General features: G+C 45.8%; 1 protein-coding gene across 1 annotated transcript in view; it reads right to left on the bottom strand.

Moving 5' to 3' along the window:
* Positions 1–25,118, bottom strand: part of LOC146866160 (alcohol dehydrogenase 1-like) — a 251,197-nt gene that overhangs the window by 119,005 nt on the left and 107,074 nt on the right. The window contains exon 3 of the mRNA XM_085640804.1: positions 17,599–17,740. Coding sequence (XP_085496930.1) covers positions 17,599–17,740 — 142 coding nt within the window. The remainder of the gene's footprint in view (positions 1–17,598; positions 17,741–25,118) is intronic.

Raw genomic sequence — 25,118 nt, 5'->3', positions numbered from 1 at the left:
GTACCCAGGGCATAGGTACCCCAGAGGCCTACCAGGGGCTGAAGTATGTATTGTGCCACCCCTGGAAAGCCCTCCAAAATGACACCACAGGTCTGCTACTGCAGCCTGGGTAAGGTGGTGCATACACCCGTTACAGAGGTATAGGTTCACTATACCTCACCTATCACTGCACATACAATCAGTCACCCCTATGGCAGGCCTTATCAACCCTGAAGGCAGGGTGCTTGTTTATATGTGAGAGGGTGCCTAGGCATGAGCTGAGCCCCTCTGCAGCCTTCGGAATCTCTTCTCCGGGGTTGTCAGTGGTGCAGACTGACCATATACTCTTAAGTGCAATATACCCCAACGGTAAATGCTAACTTTGGACTGGCTGCACGGAAACATGTTGTCTTTGGTGTCAAACACCTTGGAATCATACCCCCATATCAGTAACTGGTGTGGGAGTATGATCCCACCCTTCTAGAGGGAAAGACATGGCAGCACTGGTATGTATACCCGGTAGAAACTTACCAGAGCCCTGGCATCACAAAATGGATGCTGCAGCCACAGACACGGGTCCGGCCTCCTGCTGCTGACTGAAACTCTGGCAGGGGAGGCCTGCACAATAGGTTTCCTATCACAGGGAGGTGTAACCATCTCCCAGACAGGATGATGTGTATTGGGGCTGTGTGGGAGCACTCTCAGAGTGCTCTGAAGTCCTGCACTGGGGGCACATTTGGTGTCCCTGTGCATTGTCCAGCTCAGACCGGTTCAGGGGCTTCCAGCCCCTGCTCTGGCATGAAACTGGACAAAGGAAATGGGTGTAGCCACCCCTCTTTCCACACTCTCCTGTTGGTGGGTCCCCAGAGTTAGTCCAACCCATTCCTTAGGTATAAGTAAGGAACCCCTGGCAACAGGACTTTAGATATCTCTGGACAAAACTCTGAAGTTGAATCCTGGAACTTCGATGCTCTATTCAAGACTAGAGGACTGAAGAAATCTCCCTTGGGGTCAAGGAGTAACTCCCCTGCTTGGCAGGCACCAACGAAGCATTTTGCCGGTCTGCATCTCCGAATCTCCCGCCGGACTCTGAAGTATTTGCAGCCCAGGAATAGGATTTCAAAACATCTTAGAGGCCGACCTGAGTCCCCAGCAAAGCTGAGACCCGCAGACCTCGTGAATAGCGTGGAACCGGAACTCCTGGTCACTGTGCACTTATGCAAGTGCATTGACTTCTCAACATCTCTTGAAGTCGTGCTTGGGGTTACTTGTAGCCCCCACCTCGAGCACCATCTGCACCGAAGATTGTGGGCCTACACTCCACGAGTGTTCCGTGAGCCTGCTTCTTGCGTTTCAGCTCAAGGCTCCTTCGTGATCCCTGGTCCATCAACTGGTGGGTCCGTGTGAAGGCAACTTTGATTTTCCTTGGGCTTCCCTGGTTGCTCCAGACGTGCACTCACTCACCGCCGCGTGGTGAGTCCCTCAGACCTTGCTGGTCTGCACCGAAATATCTTTCTTCTTTCTGCGTGGTTTGCTGTTGCCAAGGCTTGTTGTGTCCAATCCGGGCACCGACGTTGTAGCACTTGACACCCTTCGTGGGACAGCTCAAATCCAGCTCCTGGTTGTCCTCGATGCCTCCTGGTCCTAGTGGCTGAAGAGTCAAGCTTCACCTTCTTCACCTGAAATCACCCGACTTCGGTGGGCATTCGCCTGTCGTGCTCCTGGTCATTGGCAAGTGACCCATACTCTGTCCCCTCTGCTTTCAGGTTCTTCTCAACTTCGATCCGGGCTTGGATCTCTTCGGACACTTCTCATCTTCCCGGCAGCAGCACTTCTTTGCCAGCTCCCATTGAAAACGACGAAGCGACCCGACACCATTTGACACCTATGCACCCAACTTCCCTGGCTGAGGTAACACTAGTACTCCGGTGCTCCCATGGGTGTTGACCCTACAACTTCCTAAGTCCCAAAGGGTTTGGTCCTGACTCATTTCTAAGTGTCCCTAATCTTTAAAAATCTAACCGCGACTTTCCCCATAGAAGCTACGGGAGCTCGCGGCTGTGTTCTCACACTGCACACGGCCCCCGTGGGTCCCCTGTGTCACTACCTTGGGTGGTTCCTTGGGGTCCCAGAGATTCTACAGGCTCTAGGCCTTGTGTCTAGTTAAGTCGTGGCTCTTATACCACTATTTTACTATATGGTTTGGCTTGCCCCTAGGGCCTGACGTGTATTTGTGCTATTTTACTATACTATTTGAAGTGTAACTTATGTGTTTTGACCTCTAGCCTCATAAAGAGACTAGGAGGGTGTGTTTAGAAATAAATACATATATTTTATATATATACCTGGGGCCTCATGTAGGTAAATAAATTTTACCGGTTCTTAAATACCGAGCCGTACCGAATCGGTAAATTAGAATCGGTAAGTTATATGTAGGTAAAAATTCGGTAACAGTTACCGATTCGGTAACATTCGGTAATTACGAATCGGAATTCACCGAATCGGTAAATACCGAGGTGGTATTTACCGAATCGGAAAATACCGAGGTGGTATTTACCGAATCGGAAAATACCGAGGTGGTATTTACCGAATCGGAAAATACCGAATCGGTATGTACGGATTCGGTAAATAAAATCACATGACTCGACGAAACAGCTAATCCTGTGCAACGACAGCCCACCCAACCAGGAAGTGCCCACACCCAGGCAGGTGTACATAATTAGCCGAAGTGGCCACACCCAGGCAGGTGTACATAATTAGCCGACCCTGGAGAGGCTTGGAGTGCAGAGGAGAGGCAGGGAGCCGTTGCATGTGCAAGCGGGTAAACGAACAGCATGTCCAGCCAGAGAACACAGAGAGACGGAGGGGAAAGGAGGAGGAAGCTGAAATTTAGCCCCAAGGAACTCCAGGTGCTGGTGGAGGAGGTGGTGAAGCAGCACCAGAAGCTGTTTGGAAGGCAATCCCTGCAAGTGCCTGAGGCTGAAAAGCGCAACATATGGCTGGCCATCCAGGCGCAGGTCAATGCTGTGGGAGTGACCCACAGGGACATTGAGGTCCTCAAAAAGCGCTGGTATGACCTGAGGATTGTAACCAAGAGGAAGATGGGCGACATCCAGAAGGAGGCCAGCCAGACCGGAGGTTGAACCAACAGGGCACCTGCCCTCACCGAACTGGAGGAGCTGGTGGCGGCCACAATCGAGCAGGAGAGCGTCGTGGGTCTTGGGGACGCCGACAGCTCTGCCAGAGCCGCAACACACCAAGGTAAGACGAAAGCACAGCAATGTAGCCCCCCCTACCCCTATCCCACATCCCCCATTGTGAAACGAGAATCACACTGCAGTCCACACGTGTCAGTGCAGACAGGCAATGCATTCCGGGAGATGTAGTCAGGGCAACACTAACCATGACGTAAATGTAACAGGGCAACAAGGCATGTCACGCACTCGAGGCACAAGGAGACAGAGGACATATTGGAATGTGAAATGTTTTATTGTGACGCTTGCAATGCAGCCCTTCGGGGACACTGAGCCAATGTTGTATTTCTGTCCACAGATGTGACATCATGCAGGACAGGGCATGCTGCAGGAGAGACGGCACACCGGCCACAAATATCACCTCTAGCCAGCACAAGTTCAGACCAGGGAGCAGGCCCACTGGCAGCCGCACCACCAACACAGCCAGCCTCGCCGCACCCAGAGCCAGCATCACCACAACCAGAGCCAGCATCGCCACTCATGTTCGACTCACCGGCCACATCTCCGCTTGCAGGTGTGAGAATGAGGAGGCGTCCAGCAGCCAGGCTACGAGCCTTAGACACCTCGTCAGACGACAGCATGGGCCCAGAAGACCGCACCGGGCCCCAGGAAGGGAGCCATGCCACTGTGCCCCACACCTCACAGGCAGCACAGACGGGAGCAAGAGGGCGCCGCAGGTCGCGTGTCCAGAGTCCACCAGCACCCACTGACGGCCATGGTGTCTTCTTGGGTCTCGAGGGCCAAATGTTGAAGCAACAGCGCCTGCAATCAAAGGCAGTCATGTCAGTCCAGAGGCACATGCGGGTGATGAGGACAACATTAGTCAACATGGACAGTAACATTAGCGGCATGGCTGCGGGCATTCGGGACATGTCCCAGTCAATCCAGCAGTTGTGCAGCAAATTAGATGCTGACATCGAAGCACGGCGCCGGGAACGCCAGAGAAGGGACACTACCAGCAGGGCACTCAACCGTCTGGCAACTGCGACTTCTCTACTGTGCCGGCGCTCTGTGACGATGCAGGAGGGCCTAACACAGTGCTGCAGCGACCTGTCTCGGGGGATGGTGCAGGTGACAAGTGCACTAGGGGTGCTATTGACTAGTCAGGCGTCGACAACTGCTGCAGGGGATGCTGCGGAGAGCATCGACACCAGCAGCAGCATCACACCCCCCGTCCCAGAAGCACGCAGGAGCAGCAGGCGGCTTGGGGTTGGCTCTAGTGAGGATGCACAGGCCGTGCAATCCACCACTGCAGCGCGTATGCGCAAACATTGATGTAGCCCTGCTTAGCCACTTCCCATTGGGTGACGTAACCCTGGACATACTCCTTGTATAGATGGTATATTGCCAGATTGGCCTGTTCATGTGTTCATGGCGTGGTGCCACATTAAAACTACGTCATGACTTCTCACAACTCGCTGTGTCCCCTCACTTACTCAGAAATAGTTGCATGTGATCTCTGCCCGTCTCTCTCTCCCATCGATTGCAGTTGGCACTCTAGCTGCGTTGCCCTCTGGCTGGCCTGACTCATCCTCGTTGTCCTCAAAATATGTTAGTTCCATATCTGTACCTTTTTTCGTGGCAAGGTTGTGCAGCATTGCACAAGTGGCAATAATCTTGCAGCAGGTGATGGGTTTGTACTGGCGTGCGCCTCCGCTCTTGTGCAGGCAGCGGAACCTGCTCTTCAGTAGTCCAAACGTGCGCTCCACCACATTGCGTGTTGTTTTGTGTGCCACGTTGTATCGTCTCTCACTCTGGGTTGCTGGGTGTAGGTAGGGAGTGAGGATGAATGATCGGCATGCATATGCACTGTCGCCTGGATGAGTAAGAGGGAACCATCAGTAACATGCCTCTATACACTATGATTTGCAGGTTTCAAGGGGCGTCACTGTTACTTACCTAGCAGGTATCCCTCTCCGAATTCTCCGGCACTCAGTCGTGTGTAGATCCCACTATTCTGGAAGATGTAAGAGTCGTGGGTGCTCCCAGGGAACTTTGCAACAATATCTGTGATGATGTTCCCTGCATCACAGATCACCTGCACATTGATGGAGTGGGTGGACTTCCTGTTCCTGTAGATGTGCTCTGTGTCAGCTGGTGGACAGATTGGGATGTGTGTACCATCAATACAGCCGATGACATGGGGGAACTGTGCCATGTGATAAAAGTCTGTTTTTGTTTTCTGCAGTGCAGCCTGTGTGTTTGGGAAGCTTATGTAGTGGTGCATTCTCTGCATCATGGCATCCAGGAACTTCCTGAAGAAACGTGACAGGCAACTCTGGGATACCCCACCCACCGCAGCTGTCACCACCTGATAACTGCCGGATGCCAACAGATGTAGGCTGCAGAGCACCTGCACATGTGGGGGTATGGCGTGCGCCCTTCTTATTGGATGGTCCAGGAGTGGGTGTAGGTCCCTGATTAAGTCCATGATGGTTTCGGGGTGTAGCCTGTACCTCTCATGTATCTCTGCATCAGTCAGCTGGAATAGTGTGATGCGCTGTCTGTAGATTTGTTCCTCCCGTCGCCACACCCTCAGTCCTGCTGCCTGTAGACGTAGGCGCCTTGCAATGACGTACATAGCGGCCATGTTGTCCACGCTGTTGCATTTTGGGATTGCTTATCTGCACTGTTGATGGTTACCACCTGCTTTCAATCCGTGTTAATTACCGACTCTTATTTACCGATTTTCCTGGATTTCTTAATTACCGAGTGCTCCTACATGTCATTTTAATTTTTACCACTTCTTATTTACCACTTCATATTTACCGATTCGTTAATTGTGTATTCGGTAAATCTGATTCGGTATTTTGGAATTCGGTAAATATGAATCGGTATTTACCGCCTCATATTTACCGAAAAGTGGTTTTTGGACTCCTACATCTCACTTGTCTGAATACCGGTCGGTAACGGCATATTTACCGAATATCGGCCGTTACCGACCGGTATTTGGCTACCTACATGAGGCCCCTGGTGTGGTTGCCTTTCATTTAGCCATTCAAGAGATTATAGACTGGTAAAACAAGCTGCTTTACATTCCTTCAAGACTTAGCCTGAAGGCTGCTCTCCATAGCTTATGTACACAGTAGGCTATTGAAAAATTTTCATTGCCTTAAGGGAGGAGAGGATTCTGGGTCAGAGTAACACCTCCCTATATAATCAATTACACAAATAGTTTTACTCCAACTGGCCATCCAGTGGTCGGTATCAAAGCACGTTAGGGGAATGATGTGAAGTGTCTAGTGAGGGAGAATTTTAACTCCACCAATAGGTGAGCAAGGAAGAAATTCCTTTTGATTTAGGTACCCTCACACACCCTGTTAATAAAATTACTAAAAATGGGGTCTTAATAGGAGTATTATGGTCCTAGGACCCTAGTGCCAACATGTTTCAGTCCGAGTGCGGCCGTAAAGGTCCAGGACTTTCTTCAGGGCAAAAGTGGCCTCCCTGGATAATAGAAAGGAAATTCCCTATTCTATTTTTTTAGGGCAAGGGCAGAGTAGCTGCTCCTTGTAGGATCGACTGATTGATTAATCCGTCATGCGTGGTATTCCATCTGTAAGAAAAAACATGGACAACCAAACAAACAACTTGTATTTGTAGACTTTTCTCATGGCTTTTCCAAAGTGATGTGTCCCATAAACGTGCTAAGGACAAATAATTTTTAGTAATTTTATTAACCCAGACAGACCCAATAATAAAGGGATACTGGGGATCTGCCTGAGGTTTTTTATTTTCTAGCCCCCCCTGGTCTATAATATCTTCAAAGAGCTCCCAACATTGTGGTTGGGCCCACCCCGACTTTTAGGCGTTGGGGTGACCCGATGATGAAGCATGACACCACTAGGGTGTGTGAGGGTACCTAAATCAAAAGGAATTGCTTCCTTGCTCACCTATTGGTGGAGTTAAAATTCTCCCTCACCAGACACTTCACATCATTCCACTAACGTACTTTGATACCGACCACTGGATGGCCAGTTGGAGTAAAACTATTTGTGTAATTGATTATATAGGGAGGTGTTACTCTGACCCAGAATCCTCTCCACACTTAAGGCAATGACAAATTTTCAATAGCCTACTGTGTACATATGTTTAGCGCAGCGCACAGCTGTAGGGTTTACTCACAGAAATTCTCTGTAACAAAACTCAATACTTCATTGTAGTTCCACTCTCTTTTCCCTCACCCGTGTACAACACTCGTTTGCCGTCTCTTTTTAATTTTGAGATAAATTATCTCTTTACACTTCACATCCACAAGAGAATGGCAGAACTCTTCGGTATTGGCTACGCTGACGAGGAGGCATCAGCCATACTAGCAGGTCCATCTTTCTTGTCCGATACAAATATCAATCAGACACCCAAGCTCAAAACTGGGATGAACTTAAGGAACTTAAACGATGCCAAATGAAAATACTACTACACGGGGCAATTATGACTGAATATCTCTGTGGTAATGTAGCACCCACAGGATTATTAGTGACAAATGCACCGAGGATTTTTCTTGACGACCCACAATTCAAAAAAGAATGGTCTCTAATCGCCTGGAGGTGCTCACGCGATTGGCTCATTTTGATTATTAACCCCTTCGACGCTCATGACGGAACGGTTCCGTCATGAGCGTCGGTTGAGCTGTGCTCATGACGGAACCGTTCCGTCATGACCACGCCCGCGCAAGCAGCGCTCAGCACAGCGGGGGAATCCGCCCCGCATGGAAGGGGTTAACACAGCCAAGCGCCTGTCAGAGGCATTATTGGTAAAGATCAAAATCAGCGAGGATTCACTACTGACAGAGATTAAGTTAACTTTATACAAAAAGAAACTTGAAGAAGTTAATAAAGAAGTGAACGAGCACAAAGATTATCTGATGCAAAATAAAATCAACAAACTACAGAAAGACCTGAAGAAATTCAGCCATGAGAAGGTGTACCCTTATATCAGAGATGATTACAAAAGCCAGGTACCTTCTGACTCAGGATCAACACGCAGTGAACAGACAGCGTCTTCTGACTCTGAACACGAAGATTGGTCAAGCGACGGATCAAACAAAAGTTGGCGAGGGAGGGCAAGAAGACCACGAAGGGGCAATTACAACCAAAGATACGGGCATCAACAGATGTATCCCTGGCCTGGCCCTTTCGGTCCAGTTCAGTATCAAGGCCCCCCTCATTTTCCAACAGGCCCATACTACCAGCCTGACTTTAATCAACATTTTTTAGGTCAGGGCGGAAGGATAGGCAGACGAGGAAGGAGGGGAAACAAAAGAATCCAATGGTAAGAAGACAGGAGCTCAATGAACACGATGAGCAACACCAGGGACCAACAGCCGAGCACGAGCAACACGAGAGATTAGTGGTGAATCTTACAGACATCATTCTCACCACAGATGAACTATCAGTCTTGGATAAGGGTTTGGGTTTTGCCCCAACAGCCTACCTGGACAAATTTCATCTCCGGTGTGAAATGGGCGATTTCTTCAAAAAAATCCGATTGAAGACCTTCTTTTTGGATAAAGAAAGACCAATAGAAGATGGTACCCACACAGATCTTAGATTAAGATCAACCTTTTTTCCTCTCAACAACATGATGCCCCCAGAGGTACTTGCATTTGAAGAGGCAGTGTCTAAAGAGGTTGAATCACTCCAACCCAAGAGGAATGTGTTTAACAACTTGAGTAAAAGAGAACGCACAGCCATGGTAGCCCTTCAATCGAGAACGGACATAGTCATAAAACCAGCGGATAAGGGTGGAGCCACGGTCATTCAAAGCACCAATGCATACAGAACGGCCTGTCTGAATCTCCTGGCAGATACAAGATACTATAAGAAGATCAACAAGGATCCAACACAACGGATCAAAACCACCATCATGGCACTCACAACAGACGCCCTTACCAAAGAGTGGATCACTAAAAAAGAGTATGCCTTTCTGAACCAGGAAGATCCTAGAACTCCGCTATTCTACACGATCCCAAAGATACATAAAGGAAAGATTCCCCCTCCGGGCAGACCAATTGTTTCAGGTATTGGGTCGATTTTGGAACCACTATCTAAATATACAGACTGGTTCCTACGTATGTCCAGGACACCAAACATCTCTTTAATCTTCTAACACAAGTGGAATACAATCCAGAAGACAATTTCCTGGTATGTTTGGACGTGGAAGCACTGTACACAAATATACCTCAGACAGAAAGTATTAGAGTGATTGAAGAGATTCTGAAAGATCAAGAATGGCTGTGGGCAGCACCAATCGCGTGGGTGATTACTCTCATTCATATGGCCCTCACGGAAAACTTCTTCATCTTTGAAGACCAATTATATCTACAAGTACACAGAACTTCAATGGGCAGTACATTCGCCCCAAGTCTAGCATGTCTGTATGTCGGTTTTTTCGAAGACCAACATATATGGACACAGAACCCTTTTAGTGACAATATCTGTAAATGGTACAGATATATTGACGATGTTCTGATGATATGGAAGGGAGATATGACAAGTCTCAACAACTTTAAGGTTTGGATTAATTCTCTGAACCCACACCTTCATTTCACAATGAATGCACATAAAGACAGTATTTCCTTTCTAGATGTCACACTTACAGCGAAAGACGGTACACTTGAGAGTTCACTGTATACAAAACCTACAGATAGGAACAGCCTATTAAGATTTGACAGTGCCCAGCCACGGTCCTTAAGAGAGAATCCCCCAGTGGGTCAGTTCCTGAGGATACGTAGAAACTGCTCCAGTATTCAGACATATAGAAAAGAGGCAGCCGTACTCACAAACAAACTCAAACAGAAAATGTACCCTGTCAAGATCATAGAACGAGGGAATAAAAGAGCACGCAATACTCCACGTGAGGCTCTTTTAGAGACACATAGGAAAGAACAACCGGACCAACTAATATGTGTCACTACACACAACTCGTCGTCTAATGACTTAAAAAAGATAATAAATAAAAAATGGCCCATATTAACATCTAACAGATTATCTTTTGAAAAACCAATGTTCTCGTTTAAGAAAAATTTGAGTCTGAGAGATGCCCTGGTACACACCAATACTTTTACACTGAGACCCAATAATCAGATTACACTTTGGGGAATGCCGTCAGTCACGGGACATTATCCATGCGGATCATGCGTGGCATGTCCTTTTACAAAACCTACAAAAACATAGGAACTAGGCTTGCAATCACCGTGGGAACAAAGATCACACACTAATTGCAATTCTGAGTCAGTGATTTATATGATTAAATGTCCATGTGACATGATGTACATCAGGATGACCAGCCGCAAAGTGAAAGTTCGCATCAGCGAACATAGAAGTACCATACGTAGAGCAGTGACAGCCACTAGACTTACAGCACATTATCACGATAAGAACCACAAAGACACAGAGATCAGATGGACCGTATTAGAAAAGATTAAGAATACGGGCAATCAGCAGAAAAAGCTCCTAGAGCGAGAGCAACGATGGGTGTATCATCTAAAGACCCATGAGAAAGGCCTTAACGATGGCATACCCTGGAACCAACTAAATAGGTAAAAGAGTCTGCCACACGTCAGTATTCTATTTCAAATACCCGTAAATTGACTATTTACCATCATGACACGTAAAAGAACCTTAGAAACTAAATTTGATCGGTAAGTCTGGGCAATGCCTTCCCCACAACAGAGTTTATACAAACACTGCAATTGGGGCACAGCTAAATTTAAGCAACATCAATAATTCAAAAGTCCCGCCTAGTAAATCCTATATGGCATGCAGCTTACAGGCACAAAGATTCATTGTAGTGTCTCCTGAATATTTACACACCATAGGCAGCTCAGGATCCTTACCAGGCTAACCAACAACATGTGCCACCAATGCTGTGACATTTGTTTTTGACACATAACCCGTTCCTTCTGTACTCCAGTAATCCGTCCTAGTTGGGACCATAAATATTTAAGACAGCACCAGCATTAAGGCTCCCTTTAACATGAAATTGATTTAAATTTATTTTGTGCTGCAAACAGTTTTTTCCTTATCGCGACATATTGGATGTGAAAACCACTTTTCCGATGGATCTATGAACCATTGGGATCACGTGTTTTTTCGTCACCACTGACGGGTCAGTAAGAACCAATCCTGTGAGAGCGTCAAGAACACGGAAGTACACATAACGAGTTCCTTCTGTACCCCAGTAATCCGTCCTAGTTGGGACTATCAATATTTGAGTAAGCACCAGCATTATGGCTCCCTTAACATGGAACTGATTTAAAGTAGTTTAGTGTTTAAAATAGTTTTTCCTTATCGCGGCATATTGGATGTGAAAACCACATTTCCCATGGATCTCTGAACCATTGGGATCACGTGTTTTTCCTCACTACTGGCGGGTCAGTTAGAACCAATACCGAGAGAGCATTACGAACACGGAAGTACAAGTTACCCGACCCACGATACAACGGCGCGAAACGCCGGAGATTGGGACCTAATAGGTTGAGTGGTGGGGCAGGACTCTTAACGAAGTAAGTGGGGAGAGCTTTTCTACCGACCCAAGGTACGGGCATATTTCATCTCTACCGAGATGACAACCAGCACATCCATGATCACCTTGTTTTCATGCTGCCACTTCCAATATTCCTCCTCTCCTTTTCTTTACGTTCGGGGGACCCCGCTGACAGGGTTCGACTATAGAGCTACCCCCATTAGCCCTACGATCCCCTGAGATACGGTACTCATCCGAAGTTCGGGTAAGAACGTATGCATGTTTGTGCTTTGGAAAACAATGATGTACGAGTACAATAATGATTTTAATAGTCACGCATGGTTCACATTACTATGTCGATACATAGATATGGTATGAGTGTTGTATGAGAGCGGGATCTTGGAGAGTCTGGTACATTGATAGTATTCACTAACTGGCATGCAGAAACAGTTAGGATGCGAGCATAATCGCCACCGCACAATACATCTGTCACGTTGATTAATTTTGTACAGATACAGTTATGAGTGGCACATGTTTGGACACACCACTATGTCATAGAATCACTCGGCAATTGTTGGTGTTGTTTTTTGTCCTTAGCACGTTTATGGGACACATCACTTTGGAAAAGCCGTGAGAAAAGTCTACAAATACAAGTTGTTTGTTTTGTTGTCCATGTTTTTTCTTACAGATGGAATACCACGCATGACGGATTAATCAATCAGTCGATCCTACAAGGAGCAGCTACTCTGCCCTTGCCCCAAAAAATAGAATAGGGAATTTCCTTTCTATTATCCAGAGAGTCCACTTTTGCCCTGAAGAGAGTCCTGGACCTTTACGGCCGCACTCGGACTGAAACATGTTGGCACTAGGGTCCTAGGACCATAATACTTCTATTAAGACCCCATTTTTAGTAATTTTATTAACCCAGACAGACCCAATAATAAAGGGATACTGGGGATCTCCCTGAGGTTTTTTATTTTCTAGCCCCCCCTGGTCTATAATATCTTCAAAGAGCTCCCAACATTGTGGTTGAGCCCACCTCGACTTATAGGCGTCGGGGTGACCCGATGATGAAGCATGACACCACTAGGGTGTGTGAGGGTACCTAAATCAAAAGGAATTGCTTCCTTGCTCACCTATTGGTGGAGTTAAAATTCTCCCTTACCAGACACTTCACATCATTCCACTAACGTGCTTTGATACCGACCACTGGATGGCCAGTTGGAGTAAAACTATTTGTGTAATTGCTCTCCATAGCTACCACTAGAATAGCTTTCAATAAAGGTTGTCTTTAACCTATCATCAATAGAGGGTTGTTTGGACTGGTACAGGGTGCCCACTATAACTAGTGGACAGCATATACCACGCCAACTTCTCAGAATGTGGATGGGCAATTTCGTTTCCACACAAAGCTAAATGTCTCACCATTGGGCAGATATGCATCAGCTGTTGTAAAGTGAAACATTTCGTAACAACTTGCAAGGAGAAGAGAAAAATAAGTGCTTCACTGCGTGAAGACAAAATGGCTGACCGAATACTACCTTAGCGACGTTCAACGCGTTTCCACAAGGCCAAGCAGTATCTTCAGTCTGAGAGGACATATTGGTTTTCGGAGCAACACAGAAAAAGCTCTCATGCAAGAATGTTGTTTTTTAAAAGAAAAGCATGACATTATTTAGCCATGTCTTTTCTGATGGGGGTATAAAACCTGATCCAGCTAATGTACAAGCAGTGTCTACTGCAAATTCCCCCAAAGACATTTCTATGTTACAATCATTTCTTGGAATGGCCAGTTACTATTCTATATAGAGATGAAACGTTGCTACTGTCAGTGCACCATTACGAGAACTTACAAAAAATAATGTGTCTTTTCATTAGTTACGTGAACGGAGAAGAGCTTCCAAAAAATAAGGCAATCTATTGAGAGTTCCACTGGAATGGCCTACTTTGATCCAACTTTTATCCAAAACTTCATACAGAGGTTGTAATTGATGGTAGCCCCGTTGGGTTAGGCACAATCCTTGCATAAAACAATGGACAGCCAAATGCCAAAAGAAATATCGTGGCATACGCCAGTAAAAGCCAGTCCCAAACTAAATGTACTTACTCGCAACCTGAAAAAAAACAGGTGGCAGTGGTCTGGGCTGGCGAATATTTCCATGTGTTTCTGTATGGAAAGCCCTTCACAGTAGTGACTGGGTCATCAAGCATTGTTGACGATATTCGGCAATCCCAAAGTCAAAATGCCTCCTAGAAATGAATGTTGGGGTTTGAGGTTACAAGAATACAACTATATGATTATTCTTCTGCCAGTGAAAAATCTGATTCCTGCTGATTACTTTTGAAGAGTACCAAAACAATACCCTGTTACCCCAACAAAGACAGCAGAAGCTTACATCAATTTTATTGTGAAATCAAGCACACCAGCTGCCATGTCCTTAGAACAAATTGTCACCGCCATGAGGCAAGACAGGAACATGTTAAAGTTAAAAGACATTTTTGCATATCAATCGTGGAACCAGCACTCTAGATCCATCATTAATGACAGCAGGTATTCGAAGTTCAAAAAAGTAAAAGTGATGAACTTTCGGTGACTCAAGAAGTCCTTATCCTGTGAGGTACATTAATTGTTATTCCAGAGAGTCTCCAACCACAAGTAATCGATGCTGCCCACAAGGGACATCGAGGAATAGTTGTCACTAAGAGAGCTCTACGATATCAAGTCTCGTTTCCGTACCTCGACGAAAAGGTAAAAAAAGAGTTGAAGACATGTAACATATGGAACTGTCTTTCATCTCAAATTAAACACCCTTTGAACTTGTCAGAATTGATACATCACGCTTGGGAGAAAATTTGCTATTGATTTCTTTGGTCCTTTTGAGAATGAACATTATCTTCTAGTTATTGTCGATGAATACTCCCGTTTTCCATTGGTACAAGTCCTTTCATCCACTATACATGAAAAGGTTACTCAAAAATTAGACGGCATCTTTGTGACATGGGGTGTACCTGCAATCTTAAAATCTGACTACGGTCCACCATTTAATAGTCTAGAATTCAAAGACTTTCTAAATCACCTCAATCCAAAACATTACAGAAACACTCCTCTTTGGCCCCAGGCCAGTGGTCTGGTAGAACAGTTCATGAGTACTCTAAAAAAAGCTGTTCAGCATGGTGCATTGGAGGAGCTCGACCTCAAAGTTGTTCTGAACACTACTCTTCAAGGTTACCATTCGACCCCTCACTCAATGACAGGGGAAAGTCCTGCCACTCTCATGTTTTCATAGTCATGACGACCAAGCTGCCACTATGGATTAACCTCAGATCCAAGAATGAGAAAGATATTTATGCTATGGACTTTGGTCACCAACAAAAAATGAAAATATATGCTGACAGAGGACTTCATGTAAAAGATGTCACATTTACAAGAGGAGCTTGAGTGCTTGTCAGACAACACAGAAAAAGAAAGTCTAATTCTCCTTTTGAGGCTGAACCCTTTACCATCACTAACACCAAAGGACACATGGTGATTGGCCAGAATCTCGGGAAGTCCCTTAAGACAAATTCCTCTCATTTTCGACCTGTTGCCCATCACTCACCAAACATCAATGTCAATGTAGAGACTAGGTCCCGACAGCCTGTTGACTCTGTGTCTGCTGATAATTCTACCTCACCTGTACAGATCACTGACACTTTGACTGCCAGTTCCCAGTTTCAGTGACCCGATCAGGATGTGTGATTCAGGCATCACAATGCTTACTTGCAGATTGAAATTGCCTGTATATCTAAGATTATCTGTGCATTTATTCATGTACTTATTTTGTGTATTTGTTTATTTATTTACTTATTAATCGATTCTGAAAAAGTTGTAACTTTTAATTTAACAAAGTGTGAGATGTACTGTTTTGTAAAAAAAACAACACAGAATTATTGTGGTTCCCACTGTACACCATAGGCCTGTGACGTAAGCTTTGGATAGATGAATTGAAGGTAGGCTTAGAATGTGGAGTTCAGACTTACACACAGCGGAATATAGATATGTAAAATTACTCACTGTGTGTGGTATGGTTATTTGCGAGTACCTAGGCTGGCAGGATGCTACAGAAGGGAGTAGAAGAGATTGAGAGGGAGATAAACTGGAACCTAGTATGCACTATAATAAATATATGACAGCAGTGCACTGGAAGCATACATTCCATCTATTCAAAACACAGTGAGATCAAAATGCTAATTGAGCAGAACAAATACAAGAACAGGGAGTAAAACCATTCAATCAGCAGCAAGGAAGTTAGACAAGATACGAAAGCCACCCTGTCATGAGCAAGGGCCCGACTCAGTGCTAACTCGATGTATTCTATTGTTCACAGTGGGTGTTTGACATCACACAGATAAACCTTTCTGTAGGCAGATCTAAGATTGATCTGTTCCCAACAATGTAGGGCAGTATCTTTAAAAAGTAGTTTTGTTGGAATACACTGTCTGGTGTTTCATCTGTGTCCAGGTTCCAGGGGCCACTGACTGTTCCATTCTAAGTTACTTGACTAGCCATGTTATAATCTGATACATTTATATACCATTCTGAACTCTAAACACGTGATATACACATAATAAACAGCAGCAGCCCTTCTATTAGGCCGGAGGAGTGTTGTACCCCTGCTGCAAGTGCAGCAAAGGTGAAAAATAGAATAGTAATAAAATCAATTTGTTGCTATTTTATTTATCACTGCTCCCAGCCTGAGCCGAGTTTGAGGGCAGGGCGGGGCCACTGCTCCTGACTGGCAGCAGTGGAAGAGTGATGCCCATTCCAGTGTCACTTTGGCTGACTGTCTTGCAACAGCCAATCTGACATGCACACTTTAAACCTCTCCAACCCGAGCTGTCTTAGACAAAAGGGTGGAGAGCAGACACAAGCCCCAGTGCCTGAGGGGGCGTCTAGCCAGCCCACTCCAACCAATCCTGGTGTTTCTTTCATGCTGTTTAATGTTATTAGCAGCAGGAGAGCAGTTCTGGATTGGTTAGAGGAATTGGTTCAGACCATGTGTTCCGGCAGACTGGAAGCATCTGGACCGGAGGAGGTAAGCCATTGCAGTGCCATGGATAAGTACAAATATGATTTTTACAATTATGACCTGCTGACAGGCACTGTGAGAAACTGCCACTGCCTTCAGCTTCAACACCACAGCTCTCAATCATTTTCCAATATACACACTGTTTGTAACAAGCCATGATTGAGATCTTTGGCGAGGACCTTAAAGGCATTGCCGGTTTCTCACAGTGCTTGTCAGTGGGTCAAAATAATTGATGTGCTTACCCCACCAATTATTCATGTCACCAGCCACCACTGATGATCAATGATATAATCATAAGGAGGCCACAAGCACGTCCATTGTGTGGCACGGTTATCCCCATAAAATGTTACAAGAATTGCACAAGCACCCTTAATTCAAAGATAAAAACAGGTTCCCCAGAATCAAAGCTCCATGACTGAACTGCAAGTCTGTAGACAGATTGCAATAAGAACCAGGAGCAGCCCAGGAAATGTATGTTTACCACAATCACAGCGAGACAGACTTGTTTACACATGTTGATTAAAGGATTCCACACATATGCTAACTTTGAAAACAAAGAGGCCAAACACAGGGTTTTTTTTTACAGTAGTATTGACCTGCTATGGTACCCAAAACATAATTCCCCAGCTGCAGCAAACCCTTCCTAAAATCCACCTTCCCTCTCACTCGGTCTGGGCCTGTTCTGCAAGGCCTTGTACAAAGGCTGTTAACCGGGTGATATGTGAGGATGGCAGTACTAGCGTCAATTGAAAAAAATCTATTTTAAGGAATTCAGAACTCTGTATACAACACAACATTCACGGGTTTAAAATGGAAGTCAAAGCCATTACCTGGCTGTATGTTCTTCACTCCTTCGCCAACACTTTCAACAACTCCAGCTCCTTCGTGACCACCAATCATTGGAAATTTCATATTGGTGAACTTCCCTGCAATTGCATGCTCATCTGAGCGACAAATGCCGGTGGCTACCATCTGTATAGGAAGCAAAAATGAGCTGTTTACTGCTTCCTCTTACACCTAGGCATACATTGCACCAGAGATATCAAGAACATAGGAAGAATGGTTGGAACTCATGTAAAAATGCCATAGATTCTGCAGGTGTGCATGACAATGTGGTATAGGGAAAATGTGTTTTGTGTAAGGAACATACATGTTTTTGAATTGCACATGGTCTGATAAAGTTATGCTGATTTGTCCCAGATATGTGCAGGCACAAGAGCCAAGGGTTTGATGTATCAAAGGGGTTTTCCTATTCTGTGTCTATGGGAATATATTTTAGTTCTTATGGCCCTAAGTGAATTAATGGGTTGCGTGTTATGTCCTTTGTATTTGCAAAGCATACTTTTGCCAGTTCTGATGTCATCTTAGGAGTGAGGGGTAACCGCAGAGAAACACTCACTGGTAGGAGGCCAACATGCCGGAAGAGTGATATGTTACTAAATTACCCCTGAGTCACTCTCCTGAAGCTTTCAAGGGTGAAGACAGAAGGTGAACAGAAGAGGAATATGAGTGGAATCAGTTGCATATTGGCAATAGATTTTCCACAGATATGTACAACCCTAACAATTAGGATTCCTGCACTGTAATTGTGCTTTCAGTAGACGGGCAATTTGGTTTCTGGCACAGTACTGCATCCGGTCAGTGTGGATTCCAGCATGATAATGGTGCATTACAAGCAGAAAATTCAGAGTGCGGGTGTTGCCATCGGTGTAACGTCACTGAAGTCATAGGGATTGTGAAACATTCAAGCATCACAAAAAGAACGAGTATAACAAATAAGTCACGCCCATTCAGCAGGAGAGTGATAAGGGTGTGGCATGTAGCCTTTTGCAAATATATTATTAAAGCGTGGTGTGGTGCACACTGTCATTTACAGACAACGCATTTTCCATTGAAATGACCACTACATTTCTACAGATGTAGTTTTAGCATAAAACTAAGGCACCTCACAAATTATATTGTGTGGAAATCAGGCTTCGTGAATATTCATCATTTCTGCATCACCAAGTAAAGTGTCTTTTTTAATTTTGAATCTATTAAAATATTTGTTTTTATCTCAATTCAGACTTACAAAAGAAAGGGCTTCATTTGTGCTTTCCTAACTGCTTATATATTTTGAAATATTTGTATAGTTCAAGTTTTGCTGTGTTAGAAAAAACATAACCTCCTATAGCCTTTCCTTTCACAAGCAGAAAGACTGTGACATAGTTCACATTACAAAATCCCCTCTCTTTGCTGTCAGAGAAAGAAAAGTAACCCCATTCTCCAGAAGACTGAGGTAGATTTAGAAGACAGAGCCTGTGACAGAAAAAAACTAAATTTAAAGCATCTTTATTGCTCATCCAACTTCTGAACTCCATCATGGGTAGTTTGGGGGTGCTGCAGCGCATTCTGTACTCCTACTTCCAATGCTCATGACACTATTCTCATAGATCTGGTGCCCCAAATTACAAAACAAACGTAAGTTTACATCATTTGAGCGAATAGCTTGGTTTAAGTCTGCAAATTCACTTTTGTAATTCAGAAACTTGAAATTACATGTGCAAAGGGATTTACTCTTGGTACTATTGCCTCAATATTTTGTAATAGTGTGAATGGACAGATTTTGTGTCAGAGGTGTGGATGGATGTTGCATGTGCACCATCTATCCAGGTAACAGTGATTTAGGACTTTTTCATTTATATTCAGGAGAATTTTCTTCAATTTGTAAATAAATTTAAAGAACAGGTTTATAAAATATGGAGACAATTGGAGAATCCTAGAGAGTATACTTTATTTAATTTAAAACTGAAAAGACTAAATGATATTATAATTTCCTAGATATTTGTAATAATGATTTTGCATTATACTCTTTTTAGGAGGCATTTGAACCACCAAATGCAAAACATGTCAAGGTGTTTGCCAAGTATGTTGCCATGTTGATACTGTATAAAATAAGTGGTAGTGGTGGAATGTCAATGCTTTTCTTCTGGCGAGTACAGCCTGGACTAAATGGTGCACATGCTTATTAAACCTGACAGTGACCTGTTTGTATAATAATCTGTATAACGTATTTGGCTATTATTCCTACTATGTGTGGATCTAAAGCAGGGAGTAATTCAAAGTAACAGTGAGCTAGCATTGACGCTATGATAGTGCACGTCTTAACAATATCGTTTCCATGGAATAGTGTACGACAGTGTAAAATCTAAACGATGCTCTGACCTCTAAACAAAGAGCATGAAGGTTCATGAGCGGTCAAAGACAGAGCCGCCAAAGAGAGAGTCGTCAAATACACAGCAGCCAAATACAAAGCCAACCAATATAGAGCTTTCAAAAATAGGGGGGTTGAAGTAAAAAAGTTAGGGTGAACTATGCCTAAGATGCCATGTATAACAGGCAAATAACCAAAACAGCCCTCAACAAAAAAAGCCATCACAGCTGGTAGTAGTAATTAGGCCTGGACTGTGAACTCAGCCCCATTCACGGAGTTACCCGCACTCTGCGGAGAAAACGGAGTTCCGAAAAATTCTACTCCGCTGAGAGGAGTTTTTTCCTCGCTGTCATTCCCCAATGTTAAGTTGGTGAGAATGAGTGAGGAATATCTTACTCCACACCACCTCCTGGCCAGATTTCCCAACGCGGGTGGTCGCGGATGACCGAGAAGGATTGCATTGAGAAACCTTCTGTTCGCGTTGAATAACCTGCTGCTCAAGTAGACAATCATACCCGAGCAGCAGGAAGAAGCAGTACCTTCTTGCGCTGCACATGGTTTTGTTCGCGCAGATTTTCCAGCCTGGCGCTAAATATCATCGTGAATGTCACAACCTAATGGAACTCTGCGCTGTGCAGTTTTTTGGTCACTTTGCTCTGCCCAGGCCTAGTAGTAATGAAGGGACAACACATCTGACTACCTCGCAAAATATAAGAAGTGAAGAACTATCATAATGAACCCCATAGACAGAGCTGTCGCAGACAGAGCTGCCAAATACAGGGCTGCCCAATACAGAGCTTCCAAAAATAGGAGGGTTGAAGTCGAAAAGTTAGGAAGAACTATGCAAATAGTGAGCCTCTGCCAAACAGTGACCCGGCAAATAGTGAGCCACTGACAAATAATAAGCCACCTCCAAATACTGACCCGATTCGAAATAGTGAGCCACTGCCAAATAGTGAGCCTCCAAATAGTGAGCTGCTGCCAAATAGTGAGCTGCTACCAAATAGTATGCCGGCAAATAGTGAGCCACTGCCAAATAGTGTGCTGCTGCCAAATAGTGAGCCACTGCCAAAAAGTGAGCCACCACCAAATAGTGAGCCGCTGTCAAATAGTGATCCTCTGTCAAATAATAAACAGATAAATAGTGAGCCGCTGCTAAATAGTGAGCTGATGTCAAATAGTGAGCTGCCAAATAGTAAGCCACTGTCAAATGGTGAGATGCTGCCAAATAGTGAGCCACTGCCAAATAGTTAGCCGGCAAATAGTGAGCCACTGCCAAATAGTGAGCGGACAAATACTGAGCTGCTGCCAAATAGTGGGCTGCTGCCAAATAGTGAGTTGCTGCCAAATAGTGTGCCGGAAAATATTAAGCCACTGCCAAATGTGAGCCGCTGCCAAATAGTGAGCCACTGCCAAATAGTGAGCCACTGCCAAATAGTGAGCTGCTGCCAAATAGTGAGCTGTCAAATAGTGTCTGACCGCCAAATAGTGAGCGGCAAATAGTGAGCTACTGCCAAATAGTGAGCCGCTAAATAGTGAGCCGCTGCCAAACAGTGAGCCCCTAAACCGCTGCTGCCAAATTGTGATCTGCTGCCAAATAGTGTGCCAGAGACTAGTGAGCCGCTGCCAAATAGTGAGCCGCGAAATAGTGAGCCGATTCCAAATAGTGAGCTGCTGCCAATTAGTGAGCTGCTGCCAAATAGTGAGCTGCTGCCAAATAGTGTGCCGGCAAAGAGTGAGCCACTGCCAAATAGTGTGCCGCTGCCAAATAGTGATACAAAAGGGGGTGGTGATGGACGGAGTATCAGAACCAATCAAACACTCACACCCAGTCAACAGATCCGGGTTTGATCCATCACCGTTCTTTAGCCCACTCTGCCACCCCAGTTCAGTCATGGCCATATGCAAATCAGTCTGACCCTGTGCCTCATGGGAACAGTCCAGCCCGAACTGCCAAGCCATGCCTTCCCTGGACCGGAAACAAGCTTCCTAGGACCGGTTTCTGGCATTTCAGCCGTCTTCAGCCAGGCTAGCTTGAATCCATTGGCAAAGTGAGCAAGGGACTCACGTCTGAGCATACCCTGCCAACTTATGGCGAACAAAGCGGTACAAAAGGGGGTGGTGATGGACGGAGTATCAGAACCAATCAAACACTCACTGCCAAATAGTAAGCCACTAAATAGTGAGCCGCTGCTAAATAATGAGCCGCTGCCAAATAGTGAGCTGCTGCCAAATAGTTAGCCGCCAAATAGTGAGCTGCTGCCAAATAGTGAGCCACTAAATAGTGAGCCGCTGCAAAATAATGAGCCGCTGCCAAATAGTGAGATGCTGCCAAATAGTGAGATGCTGCCAAATAGTGAGCCGCTGCCAAATAATTAGCCGCCGGCAAATAGTGAGCTGCTGCCAAATAGTGAGCCGCCAAATAGTGAGCTGCTGCCAAATAGTGAGCCGCTAAATAGTGAGCCGTTGCCAAATAGTGAGCTGCTGCCAAATAGTGAGCCACTGCTAAATAGTGAGCCGCCACATAGTGAGAAACTGCCAAATAGTGAGCCGCTGCCAAATAGTGAGCTCCTAAATAGTGAGCCACTGCCAAATAGTGAGCCGCTAAATAGTGAGCCACCACCAAATAGTGAGCCACTGCCAAATTGTGGGCCACCAAATAGTGAGCCGCTAAATAGTGAGCCGCTGCCAAATGAGCCGCTGCCAAATAGTGAGCTGCTGCCAAATAGTGAGCTGCTGCCAAATAGTGAGCCGCCAAATAGTGAGCCGCTGCCAAATAATGAGCCACTGCCAAATAGTGAGCTGCTGCCAAATAGTGAGCAACTGCCAAATAGTGAGCCGCCGCTAAATAGTGAGCCACTAAATAGTACGCTGCTGCCAAATAATGAGCTGCCAAATAGTGAGCCGATAAGTAGTGAGCCACTGCCAAATTGTGGGCCACCAAATAGTGAGCCGCCAAATAGTGAGCTGTTGCCAAATAGGAGCCGCTAAATAGTGAGCCACTGCCAAATAATGAGCCGCTGCAAAATAGTGAGCCACTGCCAAATTGTGGGCCACCAAATAGTGAGCCGCTAAATAGTGAGCCGCTGCCGAATAGTGAGCCACTGCCGAATAGTGAGCCGCTGTCAAATAGTGAGCCACGGCCAAATAGTGAGCCGCTGCCAAATAATAAGCCGCCAAATAGTGAGCCACTAAATAGTGAGCCACTGCCAAATTGTTGGCCACCAAATAGTGAGCCGCCAAATAGTGAGCTGCTGCCAAATAGTGAGCCACCAAATAGTGAGCCGCTGCCAAATTGTGGGCCATCAAATTGTGAGCCGCCAAATAGTGCGCTGCTGCCAAATAGTGAGCCGCCAAATAGTGAGCCGCTAAATAGTGAGCCGCTGCCAAATAGTGAGCTGCTGCCAAATAATGAGCCGCCAAATAGTGAGCCGCCAAATAGTGAGCTCCTGCCAAATAGTGAGCTGCTAAATAGTGAGCCACTGCCAAATAATGAGCCGCTGCGAAATAGTGAGATGCTGCCAAATAGTGAGCTGCTGCCAAATAGTGAGCTGCTGCCAAATAGTGTGCCGGCAAATAGTGAGCCACTGCCAAATAGTGTGCCGCTGCCAAATAGTGATACAAAAGGGGGTGGTGATGGACGGAGTATCAGAACCAATCAAACACTCACACCCTGTCAACAGATCCGGGTTTGATCCATCACCGTTCTTTAGCCCACTCTACCACCCCAGTTCAGTCATGGCCATATGCAAATCAGTCTGACCCTGTGCCTCATGGGAACAGTCCAGCCCGAACTGCCAAGCCATGCCTTCCCTGGACCGGAAACAAGCTTCCTAGGACCGGTTTCTGGCATTTCAGCCGTCTTCAGCCAGGCTTGCTTGAATCCAGTGGCAAAGTGAGCAAGGGACTCACGTCTGAGCATACCCTGCCAACTTATGGCGAACAAAGCGGTACAAAAGGGGGTGGTGATAAACGGAGTATCAGAACCAATCAAACACTCACACCCAGTCAACAGATCCGGGTTTGATCCATCACCGTTCTTTAGCCCACTCTGCCACCCCAGTTCAGTCATGGCCATATGCAAATCAGTCTGACCCTGTGCCTCATGGGAACAGTCCAGCCCGAACTGCCAAGCCATGCCTTCCCTGGACCGGAAACAAGCTTCCTAGGACCGGTTTCTGGCATTTCAACCGTCTTCAGCCAGGCTTGCTTGAATCCAGTGGCAAAGTGAGCAAGGGACTCACGTCTGAGCATACCCTGCCAACTTTCGGTGAACCAAGCGGTACAAAAGGGGGTGGTGACGGACGGAGTATCAGAACCAATCAAACACTCACACCCAGTCAACAGATCCGGGTTTGATCCATCACCGTTCTTTAGCCCACTCTACCACCCCAGTTCAGTCATGGCCATATGCAAATCAGTCTGACCCTGTGCCTCATGGGAACAGTCCAGCCCGAACTGCCAAGCCATGCCTTCCCTGGACCGGAAACAAGCTTCCTAGGACCGGTTTCTGGCATTTCAGCCGTCTTCAGCCAGGCTTGCTTGAATCCATTGGCAAAGTGAGCAAGGGACTCACGTCTGAGCATACCCTGCCAACTTATGGCGAACAAAGCGGTACAAAAGGGGGTGGTGATGGACGGAGTATCAGAACCAATCAAACACTCACTGCCAAATAGTGAGCCACTAAATAGTGAGCCGCTGCTAAATAATGAGCCGCTGCCAAATAGTGAGCTGCTGCCAAATAGTGAGCCGCCAAATAGTGAGCTGCTGCCAAATAGTGAGCCACTAAATAGTGAGCCGCTGCCAAATAATGAGCCGCTGCCAAATAGTGAGATGCTGCCAAATAGTGAGATGCTGCCAAATAGTGAGCCGCTAAATAGTGAGCCGCTGCCAAATAATAAGCCGCTGCCAAATAGTGAGCTGCTGCCAAATAGTGAGCCGCCAAATAGTGAGCTGCTGCCAAATAGTGAGCCACTAAATAGTGAGCCGTTGCCAAATAGTGAGCTGCTGCCAAATAGTGAGCCACTGCTAAATAGTGATCCGCCACATAGTGAGCAACTGCCAAATAGTGAGCCGCTGCCAAATAGTGAGCCAGTGCAAAATAGTGAGCCGCTAAATAGTGAGCCACCACCAAATAGTGAGCCACTGCCAAATTGT

This window comes from Triturus cristatus, chromosome 2_1, assembly GCF_964204655.1.
Source record: "Triturus cristatus chromosome 2_1, aTriCri1.1, whole genome shotgun sequence".
NCBI lineage: Eukaryota > Metazoa > Chordata > Amphibia > Caudata > Salamandridae > Triturus > Triturus cristatus.
This window is presented reverse-complemented; position numbering and strand designations above follow the sequence as displayed.